The sequence below is a fragment of the Oncorhynchus mykiss genome, chromosome 24 (assembly GCF_057628025.1).
Source record: "Oncorhynchus mykiss isolate SJ-2025 chromosome 24, ASM5762802v1, whole genome shotgun sequence".
In the NCBI taxonomy this organism is placed as follows: Eukaryota; Metazoa; Chordata; class Actinopteri; order Salmoniformes; family Salmonidae; genus Oncorhynchus; species Oncorhynchus mykiss.
In genome coordinates, this window is record NC_143045.1 from 29226347 (window position 1) to 29253458 (window position 27112).

Consider the following 27112-nt stretch of genomic DNA (forward strand, 5'->3'; position numbering starts at 1 on the left):
TGCAACAGTGAGGAGGTGTGGACTTTGAATACAAGATTGGGAGATGATTCCTCACACCACCCAGTGTTTCTTATCAAGACCTGATTGATTTCAAAACCTCAACAGAGGGTGCAGTTAAATGATTTAAAGTAGAACACATCGACCATAAAGCATCATAAGCATAGAGCTGGGAGCATATAATATTCTAATTGTTATGACACAAGTACTTCTTGCAATACCAGCATGGTTTGATTTCTGTGTGGACTATACTGGGTAGACCAGAGTACTGTAGCCTAAGCCTAATACACATCTGCAATACCATTCAGTAATCAAGTCAGTGTATTTATACACATTCGAAACGGAGATATAATTTGTACAAATAGGAATTTAGGGAATGCTTTATATGTTCAAATGAATTATTATCTGTATTATTCATTCATCTATTCGTTTTTATTTATTTATATATATTTATATATATATTGAAGGGGTGAGTGGGTAGCCTACATGCAATTTGCCTGTAGCAAGCGTCCATACATGTCTCTGTAACCTGCATATAGACTGCATAGAATAGTCAAGTCATGCTAAGTACAGCCTGTACAGTACTAGATCTCCACCGGATCTTGCGAAGTGCAGCCAGGAAGCTCAATAGATTCCACGTCGCTAAGACTCTCCGCACTTTGACTAAACACTATCTTTAGTCGTGGAAACGTGGTAAGGAAATGAAAACATAGATTTAGAATGAAGTGCAACATAGATTTAGAGTAAAATGCTATATAAAGATCTGCCGCGGCTCAGGCCAGTAGTTTTAGGCATGTTTTTCTTCTTTGAGAGGTGCATTGCGTATTTTACGATTGCTACCCGATTGAAAACATAAATTTAGACCACATTCAATGAATAAACCTATGCCTGGCTAGTTGTGAATGATCGAGTATTTAAAGATATTGCAGAAACTCGAGAAATGGCAACAGTCTAACAATAACAGTATGGTATTCAAAAGAGTCATGAAGTCGCCGATCGATTGGTCAACTAACATAAGTTACAAAACATATGTTAGTACTTCAATCTGCAACTTTATATAACGATTTCAGATCAGAGCGAATCATTTATGCTCATCAAAGTGGTGGAATGAGCATCAGTAAACAGATACGCCCACTTATTCAACATCTCTGCACGCTGAACAGTTGTGGTTCGACTTTGTGTAACTTTGTATCTACAGTAGGCCTACACGTGTATAGCTGTTAGAGGTTGGATATACTTACAGTTTTATTTATATGCATAGTCAGACTAATTTGAATAGATGTAAAAATATATCTATATATATATATATGTTTTCAAAAATACATTACAAACGTAAGTGTTTCTGTCAAAGGTAAGTGTTTCTGTTTCTGATACCTGTTTCTGTCAAAGGTAAGTGTTTCTGTTTCTGATACCTGTTTCTGTCAAAGGTAAGTGTTTCTGTTTCTGATACCTGTTTCTGTCAAAGGTAAGTGTTTCTGTTTCTGATACCTGTTTCTGTCAAAGGTAAGTGTTTCTGTTTCTGATACCTGTTTCTGTCAAAGGTAAGTGTTTCTGTTTCTGATACCTGTTTCTGTCAAAGGTAAGTGTTTCTGTTTCTGATACCTGTTTCTGTCAAAGGTAAGTGTTTCTGTTTCTGATACCTGTTTCTGTCAAAGGTAAGTGTTTCTGTTTCTGATACCTGTTTCTGTCAAAGGTAAGTGTTTCTGTTTCTGATACCTGTTTCTGTCAAAGGTAAGTGTTTCTGTTTCTGATACCTGTTTCTGTCAAAGGTAAGTGTTTCTGTTTCTGATACCTGTTTCTGTCAAAGGTAAGTGTTTTTGTTTCTGATACCTGTTTCTGTCAAAGCATACTTGTCTCAAATCTGATCTCTGTCAAATCAGATGTTTTATTTCTTGTTCCCGTTCAACTGATCTCCATATAAATAGGAGTAAAGAGTAATCTGGTTAATATCGAAATAAGATACTGTGTCTAGTATTGTTTAAGTGAGGAGTCAGAGGTAGAATATGACTTAATACATTGGGTTCTCTCTCTCTCTCTCTCTCTGTCCTGCTCAGCCTCTCCGGTTGGACACCAAGCAGAGAGACTGGAGCAGTAAGTGTTATAACACCCTTATAACTGCTTAAAATGCATCTATCTATTCTATTCAGAGTTCAGTGTTCTCCCACATCTCTCTCTCTGAGTTCTGCAATATTTTGACCTTCTCTACCCTGTCTCCCTTCACCTTCTCCTGCCCCTCTCTCTGGTACTTCCAGGATGACATGCAGATCCACGTGTTTAACTACAACACTCTGGAGAGAGCTCACATGTTTGATGCCCACTCTGACTACATCCGCTGCATCGCAGTTCACCCAACACAACCTTACCAGCAGCGGTATGTTGTGTTTCTCTATCTCTCTCTCTCTCTCATACTTTTTTTCTCTCCCACCTTCTCTCTTACTCCCTCTCTCTCTATATACATGAATTACAAACATCAATCATAGAATATTGTGAACATGGGTGTGTGTTTGTTTGTGTCCTGATGACATGCTTATCAAGCTGTAGGACTGAGACAGGAAGTGGTTGTGTAGTCAGGTGTTCGAGGGCCACACCCAATATGTCATGCAGATCGTCATTAACCCTAAAGACAACAACCAGTTATCCAGTGCCTCCCTGGACAGGACCATTAAGGTACACACACACACACACACACACACACACACACACACACACACACACACACACACTCATCTTTGTGCTTGTAGCACTACAGTTGTTGGTTTGATTATTGTTATGTTGAAGTGGTTATAAATGTGTAATGTATGTGTCGTGATTTCTATACATTTGTTGTAAATCTCTACCACTGCATTTCAGTAATGCACTGACGTATTATTTGGCCCTTGGCTGTTGCAGGTGTGGCAGCTGGGTTCTTCCACCCCTAACTTCACTCTGGAGGGCCATGAGAAAGGAGTCAACTGTATCGACTATTACACTGGAGGGGACAAGCCCTAACTTGTATCAGGAGCTGACGACCGCCTGGTCACGATCTGGGACTACCAGGTACACAGTTTATATACTCCGGAGTGGCGCAGCGGTCTAAGGCACTGCATCTCAGTCCAAGAGGTGTCACTACAGTCCCTTGTTTGAATCCAGGCTGTATCACTTCCGGCCGTGATTGGGAGTCCCATAGGGTGGCGCACAATTGGCCCAGCGTTGTCTGGGTTTGGCCAGGGTAGACCGTCATTGTAAATAAGAATTTGTTCTTAACTGATTTGCCTAGTTAAATAAAGGTACAAAAAAAAAATGTATATATATATATATATATATATATATATATATATATATATATATTATATAAAACATTCAGACACTCTCAAACACAGAATGAAACACATGCATATGCACACCACACACACTTTTCAGATCAGAATATACACACAAACACCACTTGTGTTACGCGTCTGTACTAGTGGCCATATATAGTGAGTTGACTGATTCTACTGTAGTCCTCTCTTCTACCTCCAGAATAAGACATGTGTGTGCAGACTCTAGAGGGCCATACCCAGAATGTGTCCTGTGTCAGCTTTCACCCTGAGCTGCCAATCATCCTCACTGGCTCCGAGCACGGTGGGTAGTGTAGTGTAGTGTTTACCTTACCTTATCCCTTTAGAATGGAATAACAAAGAGGATGTTATAATGTAGTAATACCATTGTACCGTGGTAATAACCTGGTATTTTCTTGTCATGTTGACTGGATCCGTTATCTATGTTTGACCACCCTCTCACATGTAACTCTCTTTCCCTTCTCTCATCCCTTCTTTGTCTCCTTATGGACATACAGGCACCGTGAGAGTCTGGCATTCCAGCACGTACCGCCTGGAGAACACACTGAACTATGGGATGGAGCGTGTGTGGTGTGTGTGTAGCCAGCGAAGCGCCAATAGTGTGGCGCTGGGATATGATGAAGGCAGCATCATCATCAAGGTACCAACTTAAGGAAATTCTAAACTACACATCTACTGTAGAACAGTTTGGTGTCAGTGATCAGATTATTAGTATTGTTGCAATCATATAGAATGTTTGCATTGTTTTTTATAAAGGACCAGTTTGATTCTGTAGTCCTACATATCACCCATGTACAGTGCATTTGGAACGTATTCGGACCCCTTAACTTGGTTACAGCTCAAGGATGATCCATGGGAGAGGCTGAGATACAGGGCGGAGAGAGGCTGTCCCTGTCCCTGGCCGTCAAAGACATGGGCAGCTGTGAGATCTACCCCCAGACCATCCAGCACAACCCCAACGGCAGGTCAGTGTGTGCGTGTGTTACCATGCTTGTGTTTGTGTGCATGTGTGTACTAGTTGCTCATCAAATGTAAAAAAGTGTATATATATATATAGTACATGTACAGTATTCTATATATACACACAGTATGTAATTTAGCTTAGCAGATGCTTTTATCCAAAGCTACTTACAGTCATATGTGCATGCATTTTTATTTAAGGATGGCCCCGGGAATCGAACCCACAATCCTGGTGTTGAAAGCATCATGCTGTACCAACTGAGCCTTACAGGACCATTAATATACAGTAAATGTGTGTGTGTCAGTGGAGGCTGCTGAGGGGAGGACGGCTCATAATAAAGGCTGAAATGAAGTCAATGGAATGGTTTACAAGTTTGATACCATTCCATTGACTCCTTTTCAGCCATTACTATGAGCCATCCTCCCCTCAGCAGCCTCCACTGGTGTGTAATCAGACACTAACAAGTGTGTGTGTGTGTGTGTGTGTGTGTGTGTGTGTGTGTGTGTGTGTGTGTGCTGCAGGTTTGTGGTGGTGTGTGAGGAACAAGAGCTTCGGTTCAGCACAGGAGTGTGTCTGGGGCCACGACTCCTCAGAATTAATGAAGTCAACCGCACCTAGACCACTCATACAAGTCCTCTGTAGACCATCCACGGTCTAGTCTGGTCAGGCTGACTTAACCACTTTTGTTTCTATGGCAGGTATGCTACTCGGGAGAGCACCAGCATGGTCAAAATATTCAAAAACTTCAAGCAGAAGAAGTCTTTTAAACCAGACTCTGGGTCAGAAGGTGAGACAAACATATCACAGCGACCCAAACCTCCTCCAACCTCCACCCCACAGCGACCCAATCATCCTCTAACCTCCTCCCCACAGCGACACAATCATCCTCTAACCCCTTACCACAGTGACCCAACCCCCCTCTAACTCCGTCCCAACAGCAACCCAACCCTCCTCTAACCTTCTCCCCACAGCGACCCAACCATCCTCTAACCTCCTCCCCACAGCGACCCAAGCCTCCTCTAACCTCCTCCCCAAAGAGACCCAACCCCCCTCTAACTCTGTCCCAACAGCAACACAACCCTCCTCTAACCTCCTCCCCACAGCAACCAAATCATCCTTTAACCTCCTCCCCACAGCGACCCAATCATCCTTTAACCTCCTCCCCACAGCGACCCAATCATCCTCTAACCTCCTCCCCACAGCGACACAATCATCCTCTAACCTCCTCCCCACAGCGACCCAAGCCTCCTCTAACCTCCTCCCCAATGCGACCCAAGCCTCTTCTAACCTCCTCACCACAGCGACCAACCCTCCTGTAACCTCCTCCCCCACAGCAACCCAACCCTCCTGTAACCTCCTCCCCACAGCGACCCAACCCTCCTGTAAGCTCCTCCCCATAGCAACCCAACCCTCCTGTAATTTCCTCTCCACAGCAACCCAACCCTTCTCTAACCTCCTCCCCACAGAGACGAACCCTCCCGTAATCTCCTCCCCACAGCCTCCCAAACTTCCTCTAACCCCCTCCCCACAGACATCCAACCCTCTAAACTCTTCCCCACAGCGACTCAAATCTCCTCTAACCTTCTCCCCACACTTATCAAAGCCTCCTGTAACATCTTCCCCACAGCGACCCAACCCTTCTGTGACCTCTGCTCTACTGTGACCCAACCCTCCTGTTACTTCCTCCCACAGTGACCAAACCCTCCTCTAACCTCCTCCCCACAGTGACCAAACCATCCTCTAACCTCCTCCCCACAGTGACCAAACCCTCCTCCCCACAGTGACCAAACCATCCTCTAACCTCCTCCCCACAGTGACCAAACCCTCCTCTAACCTCCTCCCCAGAGCGATCCAACCCTTCTGTAACCTTCTCCCCACAGCGATCCATCCCTCCTTTAATCTCCTCCCCACAGCGACCCAACCATCCACGTACCTCCTCCCATAGCAACCAATCCCTCCTCTAACCTCCTCCCCACAGAGATCCAATCCTCCTCTAACCTCCTCCCCACAGAGATCCAATCCTCCTCTAACCTCCTCCCCACAGACATCCAACCCTCCTCTAACCCCCTCTCTACAGCGACCGAACCCTCCTGTAATCTCCTCCCCACAGTGACCCAACCCTCTTGTAATTTTCTCCCCACAGCGACTCAACCCTCCTCTAACCTCCACCACACAGCAACCCAACCCTCCTTTAACCTCCCCACAGTGACCAAACCCTCCTCGGACCTCCTCCACACAGCGATCCAACCCTCCTCTAACCTCCTCCCCATAGCAACCCAACCCTTCTCTAACCTCCTCCCCACAGAGACGAACCCTCCCGTAATCTCCTCCCCACAGCCTCCCAAACTTCCTCTAACCCCCTCCCTACAGCGACCGAACCCTCCTGTAATCTCCTCCCCACAGCACCCCAAACTTCCTCTAACCCCCTCCCTACAGCGACCGAACCCTCCTGTAATCTCCTCCCCACAGCGATCCAACCCTCCTCTAACCCCCTCCCCACAGACATCCAACCCTCTAAACTCTTCCCCACAGCGACTCAAATCTCCTCTAACCTTCACCCCACACTTACCAAAGCCTCCTGTAAAATCTTCCCCACAGCGACCCAACCCTTCTGTGACCTCTGCTCTACTGTGACCCAACCCTCCTGTTACATCCGCCCCATAGCAACCAATCCCTCCTCTAACCTCCTCCCCACAGACATCCAAACCTCCTCCCCACGGAGATCCAATCCTCCTCTAACCTCCTCCCCACAGAGATCCAACCCTCCTCTAACCTCCTCCCCACAGAGATCCAACCCTCCTCTAACCCCCTCTCTACAGCGACCGAACCCTCCTGTAATCTCCTCCCCACAGTGACCCAACCCTCTTGTAATTTTCTCCGCACAGCGACTCAACCCTCCTCTAACCTCCACCACACAGCAACCCAACCCTCCTTTAACCTCCCCACAGTGACCAAACCCTCCTCGGACCTCCTCCACACAGCGATCCAACCCTCCTCTAACCTCCTCCCCACAGCGATCCAACCCTCCTGTAATCTCCTGCCCACAGCAACCATACCCTCCTTGTACCTCCTCCCCACAATGACACAAACCTCCTGTAACCTCCTCCCTACCCTCCTTCAGCCTCCTCCCCACCGTGACCCAAACCTCCTGAAGCATCCTCCCCACCGTGACCCAAACCTCCTGAAGCATCCTCTCCACCGTGACCCAAACCTGCTGAAGCATCCTCCCCACCGTGACCCAAACCTCCTGAAGCATCCTCCCCACCGTGACCCAAAACTCCTGTAACTTCCTCCCCACTGTGACCCAAACCTCCTGTAGCATCCTCCCCACCGCGACACAACCCTCCTGTTACTTCCTCCCCACAGAGTTCCAACCCACTTCTAATCTCCTCCCCACAGTGACCCAACCCTCATGTAAGCTCCCCACAGTGACCAAACCCTCCTCTAACCTCCTCCACACAGCGATCCAACCCCCTCTCTAACCTCCACCACACAGCGATCCAACCCTCATCTAACCTCCACCACACAGCAACCCAACCCTCATTTAACCTCCTCCCCACAGCGACCCAACCCCCCTCATACCTACTCCCATAGCAACCAATCCCTCCTCTAACCTCCTCCCCACAAAGATCCAATCCTCCTCTAACCTCCTCCACACAGCGATCCAACCCTCCTCTTACCTCCTCCCCACAGCGCCCCAACCCCCCTCGTACCTACTCCCATAGCAACCAATCCCTCCTCTAACCTCCTGCCCACAGACATCCAACCCTCCTCTAACCCCCTCTCTACAGCGACCGAACCCTCATGTAATCTCCTCCCCACAGCGACCAAACCCTCCTGAAACCTCCTCCCCATAGCAACCCAATCCTCCTGTAATCTCCTTCCACAGTGACCCAAACCTCCTGTAACCTACCCCCACCCACCTGTAGCCTCCTCCCCACTGTGACCCAACCCTCCTGTGACTTCCGCCACACAGAGTTCCAACCCACTTCTAACCTCCCCCCACAGCGAACCAACCCTCATGTAACCTCCACCACACAGCGACCCAACCCTCCTTTAACCTCCCCACAGCGACCAAACCCTCATGTAACCTCCGCTAAACTCCACCACACAGCGATCCAACCCTCATCTAACCTCCACCACACAGCAACCCAACCCTCATTTAACCTCCTCCCCACAGCGACCCAACCGCCCTCGTACCTACTCCCATAGCAACCAATCCCTCCTCTAACCTCCTCCCCACAAAGATCCAATCCTCCTCTAACCTCCTCCCCACAGCGCCCCAACCCCCCTCGTACCTACTCCCATAGCAACCAATCCCTCCTCTAACCTCCTCCCCACAGACATCCAACCCTCCTCTAACCCCCTCTCTACAGCGACCGAACCCTCCTGTAATCTCCTCCACACAGCGACCAAACCCTCCTGTAACCTCCTCCCCATAGCAACCCAATCCTCCTGTAATCTCCTTCCACAGTGACCCAAACCTCCTGTAACCTACCCCCACCCACCTGTAGCCTCCTCCCCACCGCGACCCAACCCTCCTGTAACCTTCGCCCCACAGTGACCCAACCCTCCTGTAACCTCCGCCCCACTGTGACCCAACCCTCCTGTAACCTCCGCCCCACAGTGACCCAACCCTCCTGTAACCTCCGCCCCACAGTGACCCAACCCTCCTGTGACTTCCGCCCCACTGTGACCCAACCCTCCTGTAACCTCCGCCCCACTGTGACCCAACCCTCCTGTAACCTCCGCCCCACAGTGACCCAACCCTCCTGTGACTTCCGCCGCACCCTCCTGTTACCTTCTCCCCTAAGCTATTCAACCCTCCTGTTTCCTTCTCCCCTAAGCTATCCAACCCTCCTGTTACCTTCTCCCCTAAGCTATCCAACCCTCCTGTTACCTTCTCCCCTAAGCTATCCAACCCTCCTGTTACCTTCTCCCCTAAGCTATCCAACCCTCCTGTTACCTTCTCCCCTAAGCTATCCAATCCTCCTGTTACCTTCTCCCCTAAGCTATCCAACCCTCCTGTTACCTTCTCCCCTAAGCTATCCAACCCTCCTGTTACCTTCTCCCCTAAGCTATCCAACCCTCCTGTTACCTCCTCTTCTTCTCTTTCCTCAGGGAGCTGGTGTGTATTGCCACGGTGGAGTCTTTCTTTATGCTGCTCTACCTGGCTGAGAAAGTGGCAACAGCACAGGAGACCAAGAAGGGAGTCACCAAGGACGGGATAGAGGACTCCTTCGAGGTGAGACTACACTACAGCTAGATATTTGATTCTGGACAGGAGGATTTCATTAGTTTTTCTGCTATAACATTTCTCTATTTCTCTCCCAACCCCCCGCCCCTCTCTCTAGGTGCTGTGTGAGATTCAGGAGGTGGTAAAGACTGGTCTGTGGGTGGGAGACTGTTTCATCTACACCAGCTCTGTCAACAAACTCAACTACTACGTAGGAGGAGAGATCGTCACCATCGCCCACCTGGACAGGTAAGACTATACCTACCTGCTGGGACTGCCACATTGACCTTTTCACCTCAAACTACCTGTTATGCAAGTGTTTCAATGTTTCAAATATCTCTCAACTCTTATAGTGCCCTAGGGCCAAGAACATGAAGGATTCATGCCTTACAAAATGTAATGTCAGAATGTCACTGTGTGTCTAGACATGGTTTCTTTTCATTCTAGCTATGTGCTCACCTTCTTAATACTGGTGTTGTATTAACGCCCCTGTCTGTGTGTCCTATACGACTATATACTGTACCTGTCGGTCAAAAATTCTGGTGTTGTATTGACTCCCTGTCTTTTTTTCTATAAAACCATGTACTGTATCTGTCTGTCTAAAATACTGGTGTTGTATTGACTCCCTGTCTGTCTGATACAGAACTTTGTACCTGTCGGTCTAAAATACTGGTGTTGTATTGACTCCCTGTCTGTCTGATACAGAACTATGTACCTGTCTGCCTAAAATACTGGTGTTGTATTGACTCCCTGTCTGTCTGATACAGAACTTTGTACCTGTCGGTCTAAAATACTGGTGTTGTATTGACTCCCTGTCTGTCTGATACAGAACTTTGTACCTGTCGGTCTAAAATACTGGTGTTGTATTGAATCCCTGTCTGTCTGATACAGAACTTTGTAACTGTCTGTCTAAAATACTGGTGTTGTATTGACTCCCTGTCTGTCTGATACAGAACTTTGTAACTGTCTGTCTAAAATACTGGTGTTGTATTGACTCCCTGTCTGTCTGCAATAGAACTATGTACCTATTAGTCTAAAATACGGGTGTTGTATTGACTCCCTGTCTGCCTGATACAGAACTATGTACCTGTCGGTCTAAAAGGCTGGTGTTGTATTGACTCCCTGTCTGTCTGATACAGAACTATGTACCTGTCGGTCTAAAAGGCTGGTGTTGTATTGACTCCCTGTCTGTCTGATACAGAACTATGTACCTGTCGGTCTAAAAGGCTGGTGTTATATTGACTCCCTGTCTGTCTGATACAGAACTATGTACCTGTTGGGCTATATCCCTAAGGGTGACCGTCTGTATCTGGGTGATAAGGAGCTGAACATTGTCACTTACTCTCTGCTGGTGGCGGTGCTGGAGTACCAGACAGCTGTAATGAGGAGGGACTTTGGGATGGCCGACAGGGTCCTACCCACCATCCCTAAAGAGATGAGGACCAGGGTCGCCCACTTCCTAGAGAAACAGGTGAGACTTGGAAGGAGGGTGTATTTTTACATTGGTATTTGTCTTAACACACACCATTTCTGTGTTTCCTCTCTTGTGTATGTGTGTGTTTTACAGTGGGGCAAAAAGTATTTAGTCAGCCACCAATTGTGCAAGTTCTCCCACTTAAAAAGATGAGAGGCCTGTGTCATGGAAGAGGTAGAGCCTGTTGCGGCTGCAGTGGAGGAGTTTATTCCAGCAGTAGAGGAATCTATCCCAGTGACATTAGTGGAACCAACTATGACTGCAGTGGAAGAATCCATCGAGATGGCAGAGGAGGGACACATTATTGTTGAAGTGGAAGCTCCCAAGCCAGAGGAGTTAACAGCAGTGGAAGAGTGGAAGATACCATCATGAAGATAGAGGTTCCTGTCACCATAGAAAATTACTTATTGGGAGATGTAATCACAGAAACACACAGCTTGGCGCAAGAGGTACCACAGTCCACCCCAGAGGAAGAAGTCATAACAACACCAGAGGAGGCTGTTGAGGAAGAACCTGCAGCAATAAAGCACAGAGCAACAGATGAAGCACCTGATACCGAGTCAGTCACAGAACCCATTGTAACAGAAGCACCAGTTGCCGAGGCAGCGCCAGTGCCTATAGCAACAGAACCAGAACCTGTTACCATATAAGCGTTGGTGGAAGTAAAAGCACCCATTGCCGCAGCAGTACTAGAAGCCATAGCAACAGAACCCACGGTTACAGAGGAAGTAACAAAACCCATAGCAACTGAACAAGCACCTGTTACCATGAAGTGGTAACAGAATCACCCAATACTGAGGCAGTAGCAGAACCCATAGCAGCAGCTGAAGAAGCCCCAGTCATTGTAGAAGAGAATGAACCTGCCCCAGCCATAGACCCAACCCCAGTCCTAGCCCCAGCCTTAAACCCTACCCCTGTCCTGCAACCAGTCATAGATCTTACCCCTCTCTTACCCCCAGTCACAGACCTATCCCCAGCACCACTCATAGACCTAGCCCCAGCACCACTCATAGACCTATCCCCAGCACCACTCATAGACCTAGCCCCAGCAGTAGAGCCCCTACCCAGGTGCTTCCACCAGAGCCAGCCGCTGCAGCCGTCGTCTTAGAGGGTAACGGAGTGGAGCCAGCCCCTGCAGCCGTCCTCTTAGAGAGTAATGGAGTGGAGCCAGCCCCTGCAGCCGTCCTCTTAGAGGGTAAAGGAGTGGAGCCAGCCCCTGCAGCCGTCCTCTTAGAGGGTAAAGGAGTGGAGCCAGCCCCTGCAGCCATCCTCTTAGAGGATAACGGAGTGGAGCCAGCCCCTGCAGCCGTCCTCTTAGAGGGTAACGGAGTGGAGCCAGCCCCTGCACTCGTCCTCTTAGACGGTAAAGGAGTGGAGCCAGCCCCTGCAGCCGTCCTCTTAGAGGGTAACGGAGTGGAGCCAGCCCCTGCAGCAGTAGCAGCAGCATCCATGGACCTGCTGGGCCTGAATGATAAATGGAATGAAGAAGTAAAACTGGCCTGGCCAGAGTTGATACATCCTGCCAAGACTTACACAGTATTTAGAATGCGAATCTATATTGGAAATCACCTTTTGATGTTTGATATTGAATAATGATGTATGAATATTAAAGGGACAACAGTGTACCAGTAAGGTAGTTCACCCTCGCTCACACCTAGTCTTCCACTGACTCATCACTCATATACATTGCTTTTCCCTCCAGGGCCTTGACAATCTGGACCTGGACATCAAAACCAGACGTTGACCTGGACGTCAACACCACAGACGTTGACCTGGACGTCGACTTCTTAGACTGAAAGTGGAGGAGGAATGTCCTTAAAGTGACCAAAGAACACGTAGTGTTGTTCATACTCCCAGTGAAAGGGCGTGTGGGCGTGAGGTGGGGTTTTGACCTTTACAGTGAAACTGGTGAAAGTCGGGTGGAGTTGGTCTTTCTGTCTTTAAACTGTGAAACACAATGCAAGGGGGTTTGTAGAACGCTTTGGGTGAGAATGGATGGACAGTGTGGAACAAACGCAGGAAATGTTTTGCAACGGGAAAAATATATTTTTGAACAGGTACAAATTTACTGTGTCGACTCCGAATTTCTGGTTAAATGCTGAACGCGACTCCGGGGTGTATTCATTAGTCAGATTTCATTGCATATGGATAACAAGTTTGTTGGACAAATTCAAGTAGGTCCCTCCCCATTTCATTTTGTTTGCTTCCTAGAGTAAACTCTTTCCTTTGCAAAACATTTAGCAACAGAACCCAACTTATAAATACACCCCGATTTTGAAATCCTTTGTGCAGTACCTCATCGTCCACTCTCACATTGACCCACAGTATAGAATGAAATGTAGTGTGAACCAGAGGGGGTCATTGGGTTGAAATGTTTACCTTATCCAATCACATAGGAAGCTGGGAATAGAGTAGTTCTCTACACTACGTCTTACCCCTAGATAACCAGGCTTCCAGGGTCTCTTTCATTAGTTAGGTTAGGTCCTCTCCACAGGTGTTGAGCTTGTGTTCAGTATACCTCTACTTGTCTGGGCACACATGCTGCTCTGCCATGGTCTAGTGCATTAGGTCTCTGCTGTTTTTAGGGAACCTACTTCATTGTTATAGATGTGAATCCAAGTGCCTTCTGTATGACTGGTCTGGAAAAGGGAATGAAATGTTATCAACTCAATATGACAAGTGTTTGTCTGAATCAGGCCATAGGAATAATTCAGAGACTTTAAATAAAGACATTTTTATTTTGAATGTACATACATCATGAGAATTAAACAGCTTACTCAGTTCCAATGTGATACAGTATGATTAAGGTTATGGACAAATGACAAGGTTGAAATGCAGAAGTGAATATCTGCACTGCATCGTGTGCCCTTCCACCAAATGATAAAAGACAAACTTGAAGGACCCCAGTCATGTGCACATTTTGATGCCATTTATTGCCAATGGACACTTGGCTTGCAAGTGGTTCATATGAGCTCCATAGTTCAAGGACTAAGTTATTCTCTTTGCTCACCGAAATTGTCCAGTTGATGAAAGTTTTGATCATGGATAGGCAGGCCATTGGGGATAATGTCACAGCTCTGTTGGTGTGAGGTGTATGGGGCAGTCAGACTGAACTCTGCTGTGATGTGACACAGCTGTCCTGTGGTTGGTGTGGTGATGCATGACGGTCAGACGGTGCTCTCTGCGGAGGTCTGCTCATAGGCCTGCAGGGCCAGCTCTACGTATCCTGCCCTCTGGGACTCCCGCTTAGCGTAGATCTGGTGGGAAACAGACACAGAGGTTAAACAAGGGGTTTACTGGGTAACATGGCTACCAATACGTTGACTGGTGCATCAACCAGGTTCTGAGATGCACTAGTGTCTGCTGATTGGGCCTCACCTTGAGCAGGTCCAGTCCGTAGGCCTGTTGGCTAGAGGCCTCCTGGGCTGTCTCACTGTGTGGATGGACCTTGTTGAACAGACCTACCAGACTCACTGCATCCTGCAACCTAGAACAAAGAGAACAATACAGCCACTGTTAGAATGGCTACTCTGGGCTAACAATGACAGCTATGGTGTTAAATCATTACTTGTCACATTTAGGGCTGGTGGGCACAAAAATTTAGTCAGTCGGTTGACCGTTAATTAACAAACACATTTAGCATCTCCTGGCTTCCACACATAGCCTACAAGCCATTTTAAATAGTTGAATAAATCCTTGTAATATAGCATACACCTTCACAATAAATACATGATGTATTTTAGACAGGTCTAAAGAAACATGATATGAAGAACATGTAGGCTATTTCAGAAGAACAGAACAGCATACTCTGATACGTCCTTATGTGGCTATGCCAAATGGCTGTGGGCTAAGCTAATTCATTTAGCAGACAAGATTTGCTTATTATTACGTGGCATTATTTTGTAGTATGAAGAATACAATTGAACAAAGCTGAATAAAATATACATATTTTCTCCAAACGTTGAGGGAATGCGCACATGCGCCTATTCTGTGTTGAGCAGATAACAAAAATAGGTACTCCTACAGTGGGGCAAAAAAGTATTTAGTCAGCCACCAATTGTGCAAGTTCTCCCACTTAAAAAGATGAGAGAGGCCTGTAATTTTCATTATAGGTACACTTCAACTATGACAGACAAAATGAGAAGAAAAAAAATCCAGAAAATCACATTGTAGGATTTTTAATGAATTTATTTGCAAATTATGGTGGAAAATAAGTATTTGGTCAATAACAAAAGTTTATCTCAATACTTTGTTGGCAATGACAGAGGTCAAATGTTTTCTGTAAGTCTTCACAAGGTTTTCACACACTGTTGCTGGTATTTTGGCCCATTCCTCCATGCAGATCTCCTCTAGAGCAGTGATGTTTTGGGGCTGTTGCTGGGCAACACGGACTTTCAACTCCCTCCAAGATTTTCTATGGGGTTGAGATCTGGAGACTGGCTCGGCCACTCCAGGACCTTGAAATGCTTCTTACGAAGCCACTCCTTCGTTGCCCGGGCGGTGTGTTTGGGATCATTGTCATGCTGAAAGACCCAGCCACGTTTCATCTTCAATGCCCTTGCTGATGGAAGGAGGTTTTCACTCAAAATCTCACGATACATGGCCCCATTCATTCTTTCCTTTACACGGATCAGTCGTCCTGATCCCTTTGCAGAAAAACAGCCCCAAAGCATGTTTCCACCCCCATGCTTCACAGTAGGTATGGTGTTCTTTGGATGCAACTCAGCATTCTTTGTCCTCCAGTTGAGTTTTTACCAAAAAGTTATATTTTGGTGTCATATGGTCAGATGAAATTCTCCCAATCTTCTTCTGGATCATCCAAATGCTCTCTAGCAAACTTCAGACGGGCCTGGACATGTACTGGCTTAAGCAGGGGGACACGTCTGGCACTGCAGGATTTGAGTCCCTGGCGGAGTAGTGTGTTACTGATGGTAGGCTTTGTTACTTTGGTAGGCTTTGTTACTTTGGTCCCAGATCATTCACTAGGTCCCCCCGGTGGGATTTTTGCTCACCGTTCTTGTGATCATTTTGACCCCACGGGGTGAGATCTTGCGTGGAGCCCCAGATCGAGGGAGATTATCAGTGGTCTTGTATGTCTTCCATTTGCTAATAATTGCTCCCACAATTGATTTCTTCAAACCAAGCGGCTTACCTATTGCAGATTCAGTCTTCCCAGCCTGGTGCAGGTCTACAATTTTGTTTCTGGTGTCCTTTGACAGCTCTTTGGTCTTGGCCATAGTGGAGTTTGGAGTGTGACTGTTTGAGGTTGTGGACAGGTGTCTTTTATACTGATAACAAGTTCAAACAGGTGCCATTAATACTGGTAACGAGTTGAGGACAGAGGAGCCTCTTAAAGAAGAAGTTACAGGTCTGTGAGAGCCAGAAATCTTGCTTGTTTGTAGGTGACCAAATACTTATTTTCCACCATAATTTGCAAATAAATTCATAAAAAATCCTACAATGTGATTTTCTGGATTTTTTTTCTCATTTTGTCTGTCATAGTTGAAGTGTACCTATGATGAAAATTACAGGCCTCATCTTTTTAAGTGGGAGAACTTGCACAATTGGTGGCTGACTAGATACTTTTTTGCCCCACTGTATATGCTTAGAGTTATTAATGTAACTTTAGTTCTACAAACGTTGGGCAATATGTTTTGATTTTTAATACATTTTAAGGATGTATGATGAGACTAATGGTGATTTGAAAAAAAGTCGCTTGAAAGGCATGAGCTCTGCTTAGTTTTTTGTGCAGGCTGTACGCACTCCAATAGACTCTCATTCACAATTTTACAAGCACTTGCTAGTGACTCGAATATCACGATGGCATCCCCTTTGTGGCTGTAACACACCCTAAAAAAAAATCCAAGCCTTTTGCGGCCCTGAATGCTGCATTGTGCCCTACTCTGAGTGTGCTGCGCAATCCGAAGCGCTTCTCACTCACATGGCTGTCCGTAATGTGACCAGGTCTTTCCCACAGGCTACAAGTAAAGCCAGACACATCGGAGACGCAACTGTACGTCCTTATCCAATACCAAGGTGCATATTGAAGATATTGGAAGAACTGGACACATTTACTTTGTCAGCCAATAAGACAAGTAGGCCTAACAGGCCGACTACACCGCTCGCGTCGCGTGTGCAAAATAAAATTAGAAATCTATATTATTAAATTATTGCACCCACACTGCTCGAGCGTCTGCTTTGCCAAGGGCTAAAATAGAAGTCAGTTATATTTGTGAGATCGTGCTGCAAGTCCTGCCTCTCCCATCTCCTCATTGGTTTATAGAAGCAGGTATCCACGTGCCATCTCCTAATTGGTTATACCCACTTGGGTGACTGAAAGACGAACCAGGTCAGTGGCAGTAATGCACCTAAATTGTAAAAGTTGCCAATCACAATATGAAGTCAAGAGAAGAAAAAGCCTGGAAAAAGGAGGAGAGATGACTAGAAACGATTCGGTTGACTGTTTTACGTGTGGATTAATTGGCGGAATAGAGGAACTTGTGCATTTCAGGTAAAATAACAACAATGTTAACAACAATGTTTATATCCCAGGACAAATTAGCTAGCAACAGAAAGCTAGCTCAATAGGACAAATTACCTAAGAATTGCAAGCTAGCTAGCTAAATAGGACAAATTACCTAAGAATTGCAAGCTAATTAGCTAAATTGCCATAAATGTTTAATGCTTTAAGACCTGTCCCCAAATTAATATAAATGGTTCAGAGTTTGTTTTGATATTTTAACCTGCGTGTCGTGATCGCGTTTGGTGTGGGGGGGACAAAATGCATTAATGCACATGGCGCACACGTGCAGCCGGTTTGGGTTCCATGTTAGGCTCTACACCCGCTTGTAAAGCAGATTAAGTTATTTGGCCACTTTAGTTGTGATACAAACCTTATTAAAACATATAGGCCTATGGGCTAGGCTACATGAGGTGTGCGACTATGATTTTAACAAGTCGCAAAAGGCATTGTTTCTTATGCTGGGCATCATTCACAAGTGATAATATATAATTCAGTGATAGGATAATAGTCACCCATCAGACTATTCTTGATTTGATCTTGTCTTTACATATACTAAATTTTACACACACACATACACATATATATATATACATACATACATACATACATACATACATACATACATACATACATACATACATACATACATACATACATACATACATACATACATACATACATACATACATACATACATACATACATACATACATACATACATACATACATACATACATACATATATATATATATATACATATATATATATACATATACATATATATATATACATACACACACACACACACACACATATTCAGAAGAAAACCTGATGGAGTCTGCAAAAGACCTGAGACTGGGACAGAGACAATGATCCAAAACATAAAGCAAAATCTACAATGGAATGGTTCAAAAATAAACATATCCTGGTGTTAGAATGGCCAAGTCAAAGTCCAGACCTGAATCAAATCGAGAATCTGTGGAAAGAACTGAAAACTGCTGTTCACAAATGCTCTCCATCCAACCTCACTGAGCTCGAGCTGTTTTGCAAGGAGGAATGGGAAAAAATGTCAGTCTCTCGATGTGCAAAACTGATAGAGACATACCCCAAGCGACTTACAGCTGTAATCGCAGCAAAAGGTGGCGCTACAAAGTATTAACTTAAGGGGGCTGAATAATTTTGCACGCCCAATATTTCAGTTGTTGATTTGTTAAAAAAGTTTGAAATATCCAATAAATGTCGTTCCACTTCATGATTGTGTCCCACTTGTTGTTGATTCTTCACAAAAAAATACAGTTTTATATCTTTATGTTTGAAGCCTGAAATGTGGCAAAAGGTCGCAAAGTTCAAGGGGGCCGAATACTTTCGCAAGGCAGTGTATATCCACAGTAAAACAAGTCCTATATCAACATAACCTGAAAGGCAGCTCAGCAAGGAAGAAGCCACTGCTTCAAAACCGCCATGAAAAAAGCCAGACTACAGTTTGCAACTGCACATGGGGACAAAGATTGTATTTTTTGGAGAAATGTCCTCTGGTCTGATCAAACAAAAATAAAACTGTTTGGCCATAGTGACCATCGTTATGTTTGGAGGAAAAAGGGGGATGCTTGCAAGCCGAAGAACACCATCCCAACCGTGAAGGACGGGGGTGGAAGCATCATGTTGTGGGGGTGCTTTGCTGCAGGAGGGACTGGTGCACTTCACAAAATAGATGGCATCATGAGGACGGAAAATGATGTGGATATATTGAAGCAACATCTCAAGACATCAGTCAGGAAGTTAAAGCTTGGTCGCAAATGGGTCTTCCAAATGGACAATGACCCCAAGCATACTTCCAAAGTTGTGGCAAAATGGCTTAAGGACAACAAAGTCAAGGTCCAGCTGTAACACATAGAATTCACTGGCTTATATGTGAAGCAGTAACTGTTTCAAAACATCTCCTGCCATGCCACTGATACGTTGTGAAACAGTGTTGTTTGATGAAGTCATTGTCTGTATAGTTTTTTTGGCCTTTTCCCCTCAGCATTGTCCCAGCCATATCCACGGCAGCAGGAAGAATGAAGTCCTCCACAATAGTATGTGGCTTGCCTGTCCTGGCCACTCAGTAGCTCACCATATAAGACGCTTCTAGCCTCTTCTTATTAATGGTATCTGTTGCTTTTATACGTCTTACTACTCGAAAGTCACCTTAATTGTCACTCAAACTCCCTGGGCTTATTTTCCAAATTGGCATGTTTTGTTTCTAAATGTCTGCACAAGAGTGAAGGTTTCTTCCAGTTGTGAGATAGTACTTTTGCACATAAAAACACACAGTGGCTGAGGAAAGGCACTACTCCCAAAATAATTTAACCACAAATCAATGTAGTTCTCATCATATTTTTGCCTCTTCGATGGTCCAACGTCTGCTGTTCGGTGCTTTCTTGGGTAAAGGGGCAGTAGCTCTTTGGCTGCATCAGATTGACAACTGTCAGTGTCCATGCTAGCTGGGCTAACAACAAATGTAGAATTACTGATGCTAGCATTGGATGTGCTCGTGGAAGCAGAACAACTTGTGTCGTCGACAGGTGAAGGTGTAATACTGCTGGTAGTAGCAGTACTACCAGTAGAGCTGGTATGTGTCTCTATGGACGTGGGCCTTACTTTTTTTAACCATTTATCAATTTTCGAGCAAACGGAATGAGCAGCAGCAACGTTTGGCTACATACAGACCATTAGTGGAATTCCCGCAAGAGAGTAATGGTTAATGTGACTGGGTGTTAATTATTTGACTAGGCTACCTGTATTTGACATTGTGTGTTATTTCACTGAACACTATTTTTGGCAGTGAAATGAGGCTACTCCGGCGAGAAAAAAAAACTCACCCCGTTAGAAAATATAAATGGTCTGTTTGAAAATGAGAAGGGAAAAAAAGTAGGTGGTACAGTAACCAAAAAAAGGCTGGGAACCCCTGCTCGAACACAAAATACTCACAGGTCTTTCTGCAGCATGTCTATCATGAGTCCGTCCACCCTCCTGGCATTGACCAGGTACCAGACCAGGCCTCCAAAGTGTCTGGTGGAGCGCAGCAGATCATACTTCCCCATCTTCTCTAGATCCTCGTAGGTGGCTGCATGCACCTGGACAACAGAGCACAGCCAATAGGGAGAGAGATTTACTAACTGCTAATGGGTAATAACTGAACCATACATCTGGACAGCCTGTTGAGGAGTGTGAAGGAAGTGATATTTTACCCTGATGTATTCTGAGGAGTCAGGTTCAAACTGGACCTGGCACAGATCCAACATATCCTCATGACGATCCTGGCCAAACACCACCTTCAGGTTCTCCTCCTTGAAGACAGGGGGTGCTGTGAGTCTGCGGCCCTCTTTAGGAAAGTAGACCTGCAGGATTCTATCCCTCTCCTCCCACGATGCCTTCCTCAGAGTCCCAGTTGGTTCCCGGATCACTATGAACCGCTCCTGGAAACAACCATTGAAGAGAGAACAAAACTAGACTGTGCGAAGACTAAAGAGCACTAATTGTTTGAGGCATTGTAAATGATAACCAACATTTATGTTGGACACAAGCCATTACGCACACTTTGCTTGTCGTGCATGTTGAATATGACGTTGGTGGACACAAACACACTCTCTTCCTCCTACCCTGTGTGGTATGTTGAAGGTGATGTCAGTGAAGACGTATTTGGCTGTGTCCATGCCCTCCAGGATCTTGTCCTCAGACAGGACATCGTTGATGGGCTTCCTCTCCGGCAGCACTGGAGGCATCTTCAGCAGCCTCTGGGCCTGCTCCCTGGCACTCTGGGTCGCCTACAACACACACACACAGTGTGACGCATTAACAAGAATGACACCAGCTATACAGGGATGAAATCTGCCAACTGAAATGTTCAGAATGTTGCAGTAGATGTTGTAGAGCCATTCTCTACTCTGCATGACAAACTATCTGCCCTACTGTGTGTGTGTACCTCTTCCAGCTGTGCGTCTGTCATGAGTTTGTACTTGGGGGGCTTCAGCTCCTGTTTGATGGGTCTGAACACCTTCTCCAGGTTCAAGCCTGTGATTCTGGTTAGGATGTCCTGCACCTCTGAATCCAGAAACTGGGGCTTCACATGGGCATCTGGAGAACCTAGAAACAAATTAATGACTTCAGAGATGGATCTTGGATCTGCAGGTACGGCCTGCATCAGAGCTAGTCACAATGCGCATATTGACACAGGAAGTGTACCTCACTGATGACGCAAAACAGGAAGAATGGCGCCAAGAACAAACTAAAGATTACGTACAAACCTTCTGAATACAAGCCTTCTAGATATTTTTCATAATTGCACTTAATCTTCAACTACTAGAATGATTGTTCCATGTTCACCAAAGAATCTTAAGACGGACTCTGTACTTAAAGATCAGAAATCAAACTTGACGAGAGTGAGCAGGAATATAAGTCGTAAATATACAAATATATTTTACCTAGGGATGAAATAGCTACGGAGATAGGTGTCTTTCAAGACTTGCTCAAGGTAATTCTGGCAAAGTGGAATTATGATTTTGGGGAAAAAGTGTGTCCCTGCCTTTTTGGGTGAGTTACAAAAGTATCTATATTGAAGCCAGTCCCTAAACAAATCAAGGACAACCACCCGAGCCACAGTCTGTTCACCACGCTATCATCCAGAAGGCGAGGTCAGTACAGGTGCATCAAAGCTGTGACAGAAGCTGTTTTTCAGTCTCAATCTCAAGGCCATCAGACTTAAATAGCCATCAATAGCCAGGCTCCACCCAGTAATCTGCCTTGAATTTAGTGGCTGCCACCCGGTTACTCAACTCTGCACGTTAGAGGCTGCTGCCCTATGTATATAGAATCACTGGTCCCTTTAGTAATGTTTACATACTGTGTTCTAGTCAATGCCACTCTGACATCGCTTGTCCTAATATATACATTTAAAAAAAATATTATATTCTTTTAGATGTGTGTATTGTTGTGAATTGTTAGATACTATTGCACTGTTGGTGCTAGGAACACAAGCATTTCAGTACACCCGCAATTACATCTGCTAAATATGTATGTGACCAATAAAATTTGATTTGAGCTTAAAAGGAAAGATTCAACCATTTTCAATGTTATATTGTTTTTGACAATTTCCTTTCGATTCCCTGGGTCATTTCATGTTTATCTGAGCTATTGCCGTTCAAGCAGGCAGAAATTCAGCCATTATGACGTAGCATTGTGATAAATCCGCTCTCACTACACTGGAAGTTACACTGAACAAAAATAGAAAAATAGAAATGCAACATGTAAAGTGTTGGTCCCATGTTTCATGAGCTAAAATAAAAGATCCCAGAAATGGTCCATTAAAAAAAGTTGGCGAGCCTTTCTCCTTTGCCGAGATAATCCATCCACCTCACAGGTGTGGCATATCAAGAAGCTGATTAAATGGCATGATCATTACACAGGTGTACCTTGTGCTGGGGACAATAAAAGGCCATTAAAATATGCAATTATGTCACAAAACACAATGTCACATGGCATTGTGGCTCAAGTTGAGGGAGCGTGCAATTGGCATGCTGACTGCAGGAAAGTCCACCAGAGCTGTTGCCAGAGGATGTAATGTTAATTTCTCTACCTTAAGCCACCTCCAACATAATTTTTGAGAATTTGGCAGTACATCCAACCAGCCTCACCACCGCAGACCACGGCATCATGCAGGCGAGTGCTTTGCTGATGTCAACTTGTGAACAGTGTCCCATGGTGACAATGGGGTTATGGTATAGGCAGGCATACGCTACAAACAATGAACACAATTGCATTTTATCAATGGCAATTTGAATACACAAAAATACCATTCCGAGATCCTGAGTACCATTTTTTAAAGGTATCTGACCAACGAGATGCATATCTGTATTCCGAGTCATGTGAAATCCATAGGTTAGGGCCTAATAAATAAATTCACATTGACTGTTTTCCTCATACGAACTATAACCCAGTAAAATCTTTGAAATTGTTGCATGTTGGGTTTATATTTTTGTTCACTATAATAGAAATACGACTTTTAGATGGCGAAAACGTCTATCAAGTCAGATTTCAATACTGGCCGATGTCATAACGCGGGAGGTTGTCTTCTCTCAAATGAGCCATTGATCATATTTTTGAAATATTCCTACCTCGAAAAGTTAGCCTGTTCAGGCCATGGTAGCCAGATTCAATATCTGTGATGCAACGAGTCTGATTGCTGTCACGTTCAAAACAACTTTGAACTCAGATATCAGAAATCTCCCACTCCCAAAAGGTCAAGACAACTGGAAAAAAAACGTGATTCCGAATGGAAAAAAATATTTCCAACTCAGAAAATGTCAGAAGCTCTGGCATCTTACAAGAGCTTTTACGTATTTAATTTAACTAGGCAAGTCAGTTAAGATACAATTCTTACTTACAATGATGGCCCACCATAAGACAAAATGCCTCCTGTGGGGTAGGGGGCTGCTTTTAAAACACATTTAATATAAATATAGGACAACATACACATCACGACAAGCGAGACAACACAACATAGCAAGGCAGCAACACATGACGACAGCACAAAACATTGTACATTCATTATGGAGCAGACAACAGCACAAAACATTGTACATACATTATGGAGCAGACAACAGCACAACAGGTAGACAGCAGTACATCGCGCAAAGCAGCCACACCTGTCAGTAAGTGTCCATGGTTGAGTTTTTGAAGAGATTGAGATAAAACTGTCCAGTTTGAGTGTTTGTTGCAGCTCGATCCAGTCGCTAGCTGCAGCGAACTGAAAAGAGGAGTGACCCAGGGATGTGTGTGCTTTGGGAACCTTTAACAGAATGTGACTGGCAGAACGGGTGTTGGATGTGGAGGAGGGCAACAGTAGATATCTCAGATAGGGCCTCCCTCCCCTAAGAGGGCTTTATAAATAAGCATCAACCAGTGGGTCTTGCGACGGCTATACAGCGATGGCCAGTTTACAGAAGAGTATAGAGTGCAGTGATGAGCTCCGACTTCCCGCTCTGAAGATCACTGAAGTCATGACTTGACACCACCCCCCCCCCCCCCCAGTCTTGAAACCACAAGTAGTTTGTGCTAAATAAAATGCTAATGATACTTTCAAGACTAGTGGAAAATCCCTTTTTTTAAACGGAGGTCAAAGCATGACGTCAGTTATCTTCAGGTCGGAAAGTCGAGTCTCTAGAAAGATGACCGTGTTCGTCTTGGAATTCCTAGTTGAATGACCGTTAACGATTTCAGGTCTGAATTTTTGCGAGTTCGCAGTTATCTTGAACGCGCTGAATTCGGAGATTTCAGAGTTCCCAGTTTTGAACACAGCATAGATGTACGTTCTTGTCAACATGTGTGTAAATAGCTCATAGGATAACAGCTAGCTACCAGTACCATTCAAGTGATTCAAATACAAAAAGTAAACGCTAGCAAAGTTTTCGCATAGGCAGCTAGCAGTAGGTAATAATAGCTGCACATGCTACAAGGTCAGTGGTAGAGCCCCAGTTTCTCAGTGTCGCCACAACATTGTAAATAAACGACTTACTGCTGTCAGACGGTGCACTGCACAACATCCTTCTGCTACATCTGATAAGTATTCCTGTGTTTTGATCGACATTTTTCACAAGAGAATAGCTCCTAAAGAGGCACCGTGCTGCACTAAACGCGGCCATGTTTGTAGCTACCTCATCTATTACACTATCGTGACCAAATACATACGACGTGGGAATCATGGGAGATGGAGTCTTCCGATTGTGTGACAGTTTTATAAAGGATGTTCACCAGATGGCGCAAATTGATCACGTATTCTGTGTCCACTTGCAATGTGTTCATGGTTACAGTGGTGATGCTCATGATACTGACATGTAGTCCTAGGTTGGAATAAGTACGAAAATGTATGCATTCACTACTGTAAGTTGCCCTGAATAAGAGCGTCTGCTAAATGACTAAAATGTCAAATGAATAAGGAATTTAGTATTGTCCTCAAATTGTAAGTACCGTAAACATGTATTATGTTTGTCTGACCAATACAGACTGTCTTTTCTCATTACAAAAATGAATACAATAAAAAACATTTTCCACTTAGATGCCATGAGTCTCAACATGTTGGGGTGCAAACAAAAAAAACAAGTATCTTGCCCTCTCTCTGCATGGTAGAATTGTGTCTGATGTAAGAAGTCAGCTATTCCTATATTCAGCAATTTGGTTGTTTTTCTGCACTGCTGTGTGATGTCTGCCTATCCTTGAGGCATAGCTTTGAGTTCAGAGTACTAGACATTCCTACACCATTGTTACAATGTGTTCCTGCATTGTCTGATAGATAGCTGAGAAATCTGTCTGGATGATAGGAGCACACACACACACTTTTTCATGCAGACATACAAAACCCTTTCTCAGGCAGACATACTCAAAAACACAGACACTTAATGTTGCACTTTAGCAAAGATTTACTGACAAACACCTTATGATTTGGTTTGTGAAAAATTATCTCCAAGTATTTTTGAAACATTCTTAATAATAAGGGGTCGTGGGATAGATTCTAGGGCAATATTTTTGTATGAAAACATTAAGGAAGTCACAAACATTTTGTTAGATAGTTATTCATTCATACCCATAAGTCAGCAGCTGATTGGACAGTTCTATAATGGTAGGCAATTGAATTTTGATTGTACACAATAGTGTATTCCACAATAAAAGGAGAGTGAAACCAAAGAGACTGTTTTTGGACTTTTGAGTATTTATTCAGAGAGAAAGAATAGGCTAGCTTTGGCAGACATTTTCTGGTCGTCCCTGGTAACATGTAGGAGTGAAGCCTTGATCACTGCTAAGATCTTCTAGAGAGGGATTATGTCAGACCAGGTGGCTATCTCTAACAGTGAGCCCCCAGCACACACACACACACACACACACACACACACAAAAGCCACCACCATATTATACAGTCATGTAACCAGACCTACCTATCTGTATGTCATCATCAAAAACAGCATGTGTCACACATAAATCCTTCCCCCAGGGAAGGGCTAGACAGTAGATGGGGGATGTAAGATAGAGCAAGGTAAAGGTGTGTGTTTGTCAGTAAAGAGGTGGTGTGTAGCACGGCAGAGTAAAGCATGGCAGACAGTGGTGTAGCTGTAGCTAGCTGTATGTAACGATGTGAGGATTGAGCTGTAAGGGACCTATGGCTCCAGATGTACGCAGCTGTCGCCCTGCTGACAACCCTAATCCTGCTACCCACAACTGAGTGCCCTGAGAGGGATGGCGAGAGCGAAGGGGAGAGCGGGAGAGAGGTGGTAAATGCTTTCTGCATTTCTGATTCTCCTCTGTTTTCTCTTTATTATTCTGTAAGATAGAGGGAGTGATGGAGTAGAAATCTGTCTTTTTCTACATACACTACATGACCACAAGTATGTGGAAGCCGCACGGCGAGCGGTACCGGAGTGCCAAGTCTAGGACCAAAAGGCTCCTTAACAGCTTCTACCCCCAAGCCATAAGACTGCTGGACAATTAATAAAATGGCCACCTGGACTATTTACATTGACCCCCTTTGTTTTTACACTGCTGCTACTAGCTGTTTATTATCTATGCATAGTC

General features: G+C 44.9%; 2 protein-coding genes across 6 annotated transcripts; one reads left to right on the forward strand and one right to left on the reverse strand.

Annotated features, from left to right (window-relative positions):
- The first annotated feature begins 487 nt into the window (after window positions 1-487).
- LOC110503153 (coatomer subunit beta'-like) lies at window positions 488-13741 on the forward strand. Of its 5 annotated transcripts, none has more exons than XM_090219152.1 (13): window positions 488-690; window positions 2052-2088; window positions 2250-2368; window positions 2565-2664; window positions 2887-3033; window positions 3499-3600; window positions 3815-3957; window positions 4156-4282; window positions 4800-5065; window positions 9400-9523; window positions 9633-9763; window positions 10778-10985; window positions 12691-13741. In XM_090219152.1, exons 10-13 carry the CDS (start codon window positions 9437-9439, stop codon window positions 12730-12732), a joined length of 468 nt encoding a protein of 155 aa, XP_090075278.1. In that variant the 5' UTR covers window positions 488-690; window positions 2052-2088; window positions 2250-2368; window positions 2565-2664; window positions 2887-3033; window positions 3499-3600; window positions 3815-3957; window positions 4156-4282; window positions 4800-5065; window positions 9400-9436; the 3' UTR covers window positions 12733-13741. The 5 variants fall into 5 exon arrangements, 3 of the variants coding, with proteins under 3 accessions (XP_090075278.1, XP_090075277.1, XP_090075279.1); XM_090219151.1 differs by having other exon boundaries at window positions 576-690; window positions 2533-2664; XR_016491497.1 differs by having other exon boundaries at window positions 594-690; window positions 2533-2664; window positions 10809-10985.
- mrps22 (mitochondrial ribosomal protein S22) lies at window positions 13707-25244 on the reverse strand. The gene is made up of 7 exons (XM_021581497.3): window positions 25065-25244; window positions 21477-21637; window positions 21154-21318; window positions 20743-20970; window positions 20483-20628; window positions 14367-14475; window positions 13707-14245 (listed from the first exon to the last, which is right to left on the reverse strand). Exons 1-7 carry the CDS (start codon window positions 25189-25191, stop codon window positions 14156-14158), a joined length of 1026 nt encoding a protein of 341 aa, XP_021437172.2. The 5' UTR covers window positions 25192-25244; the 3' UTR covers window positions 13707-14155.
- Window positions 25245-27112: the final 1868 nt, after the last annotated feature.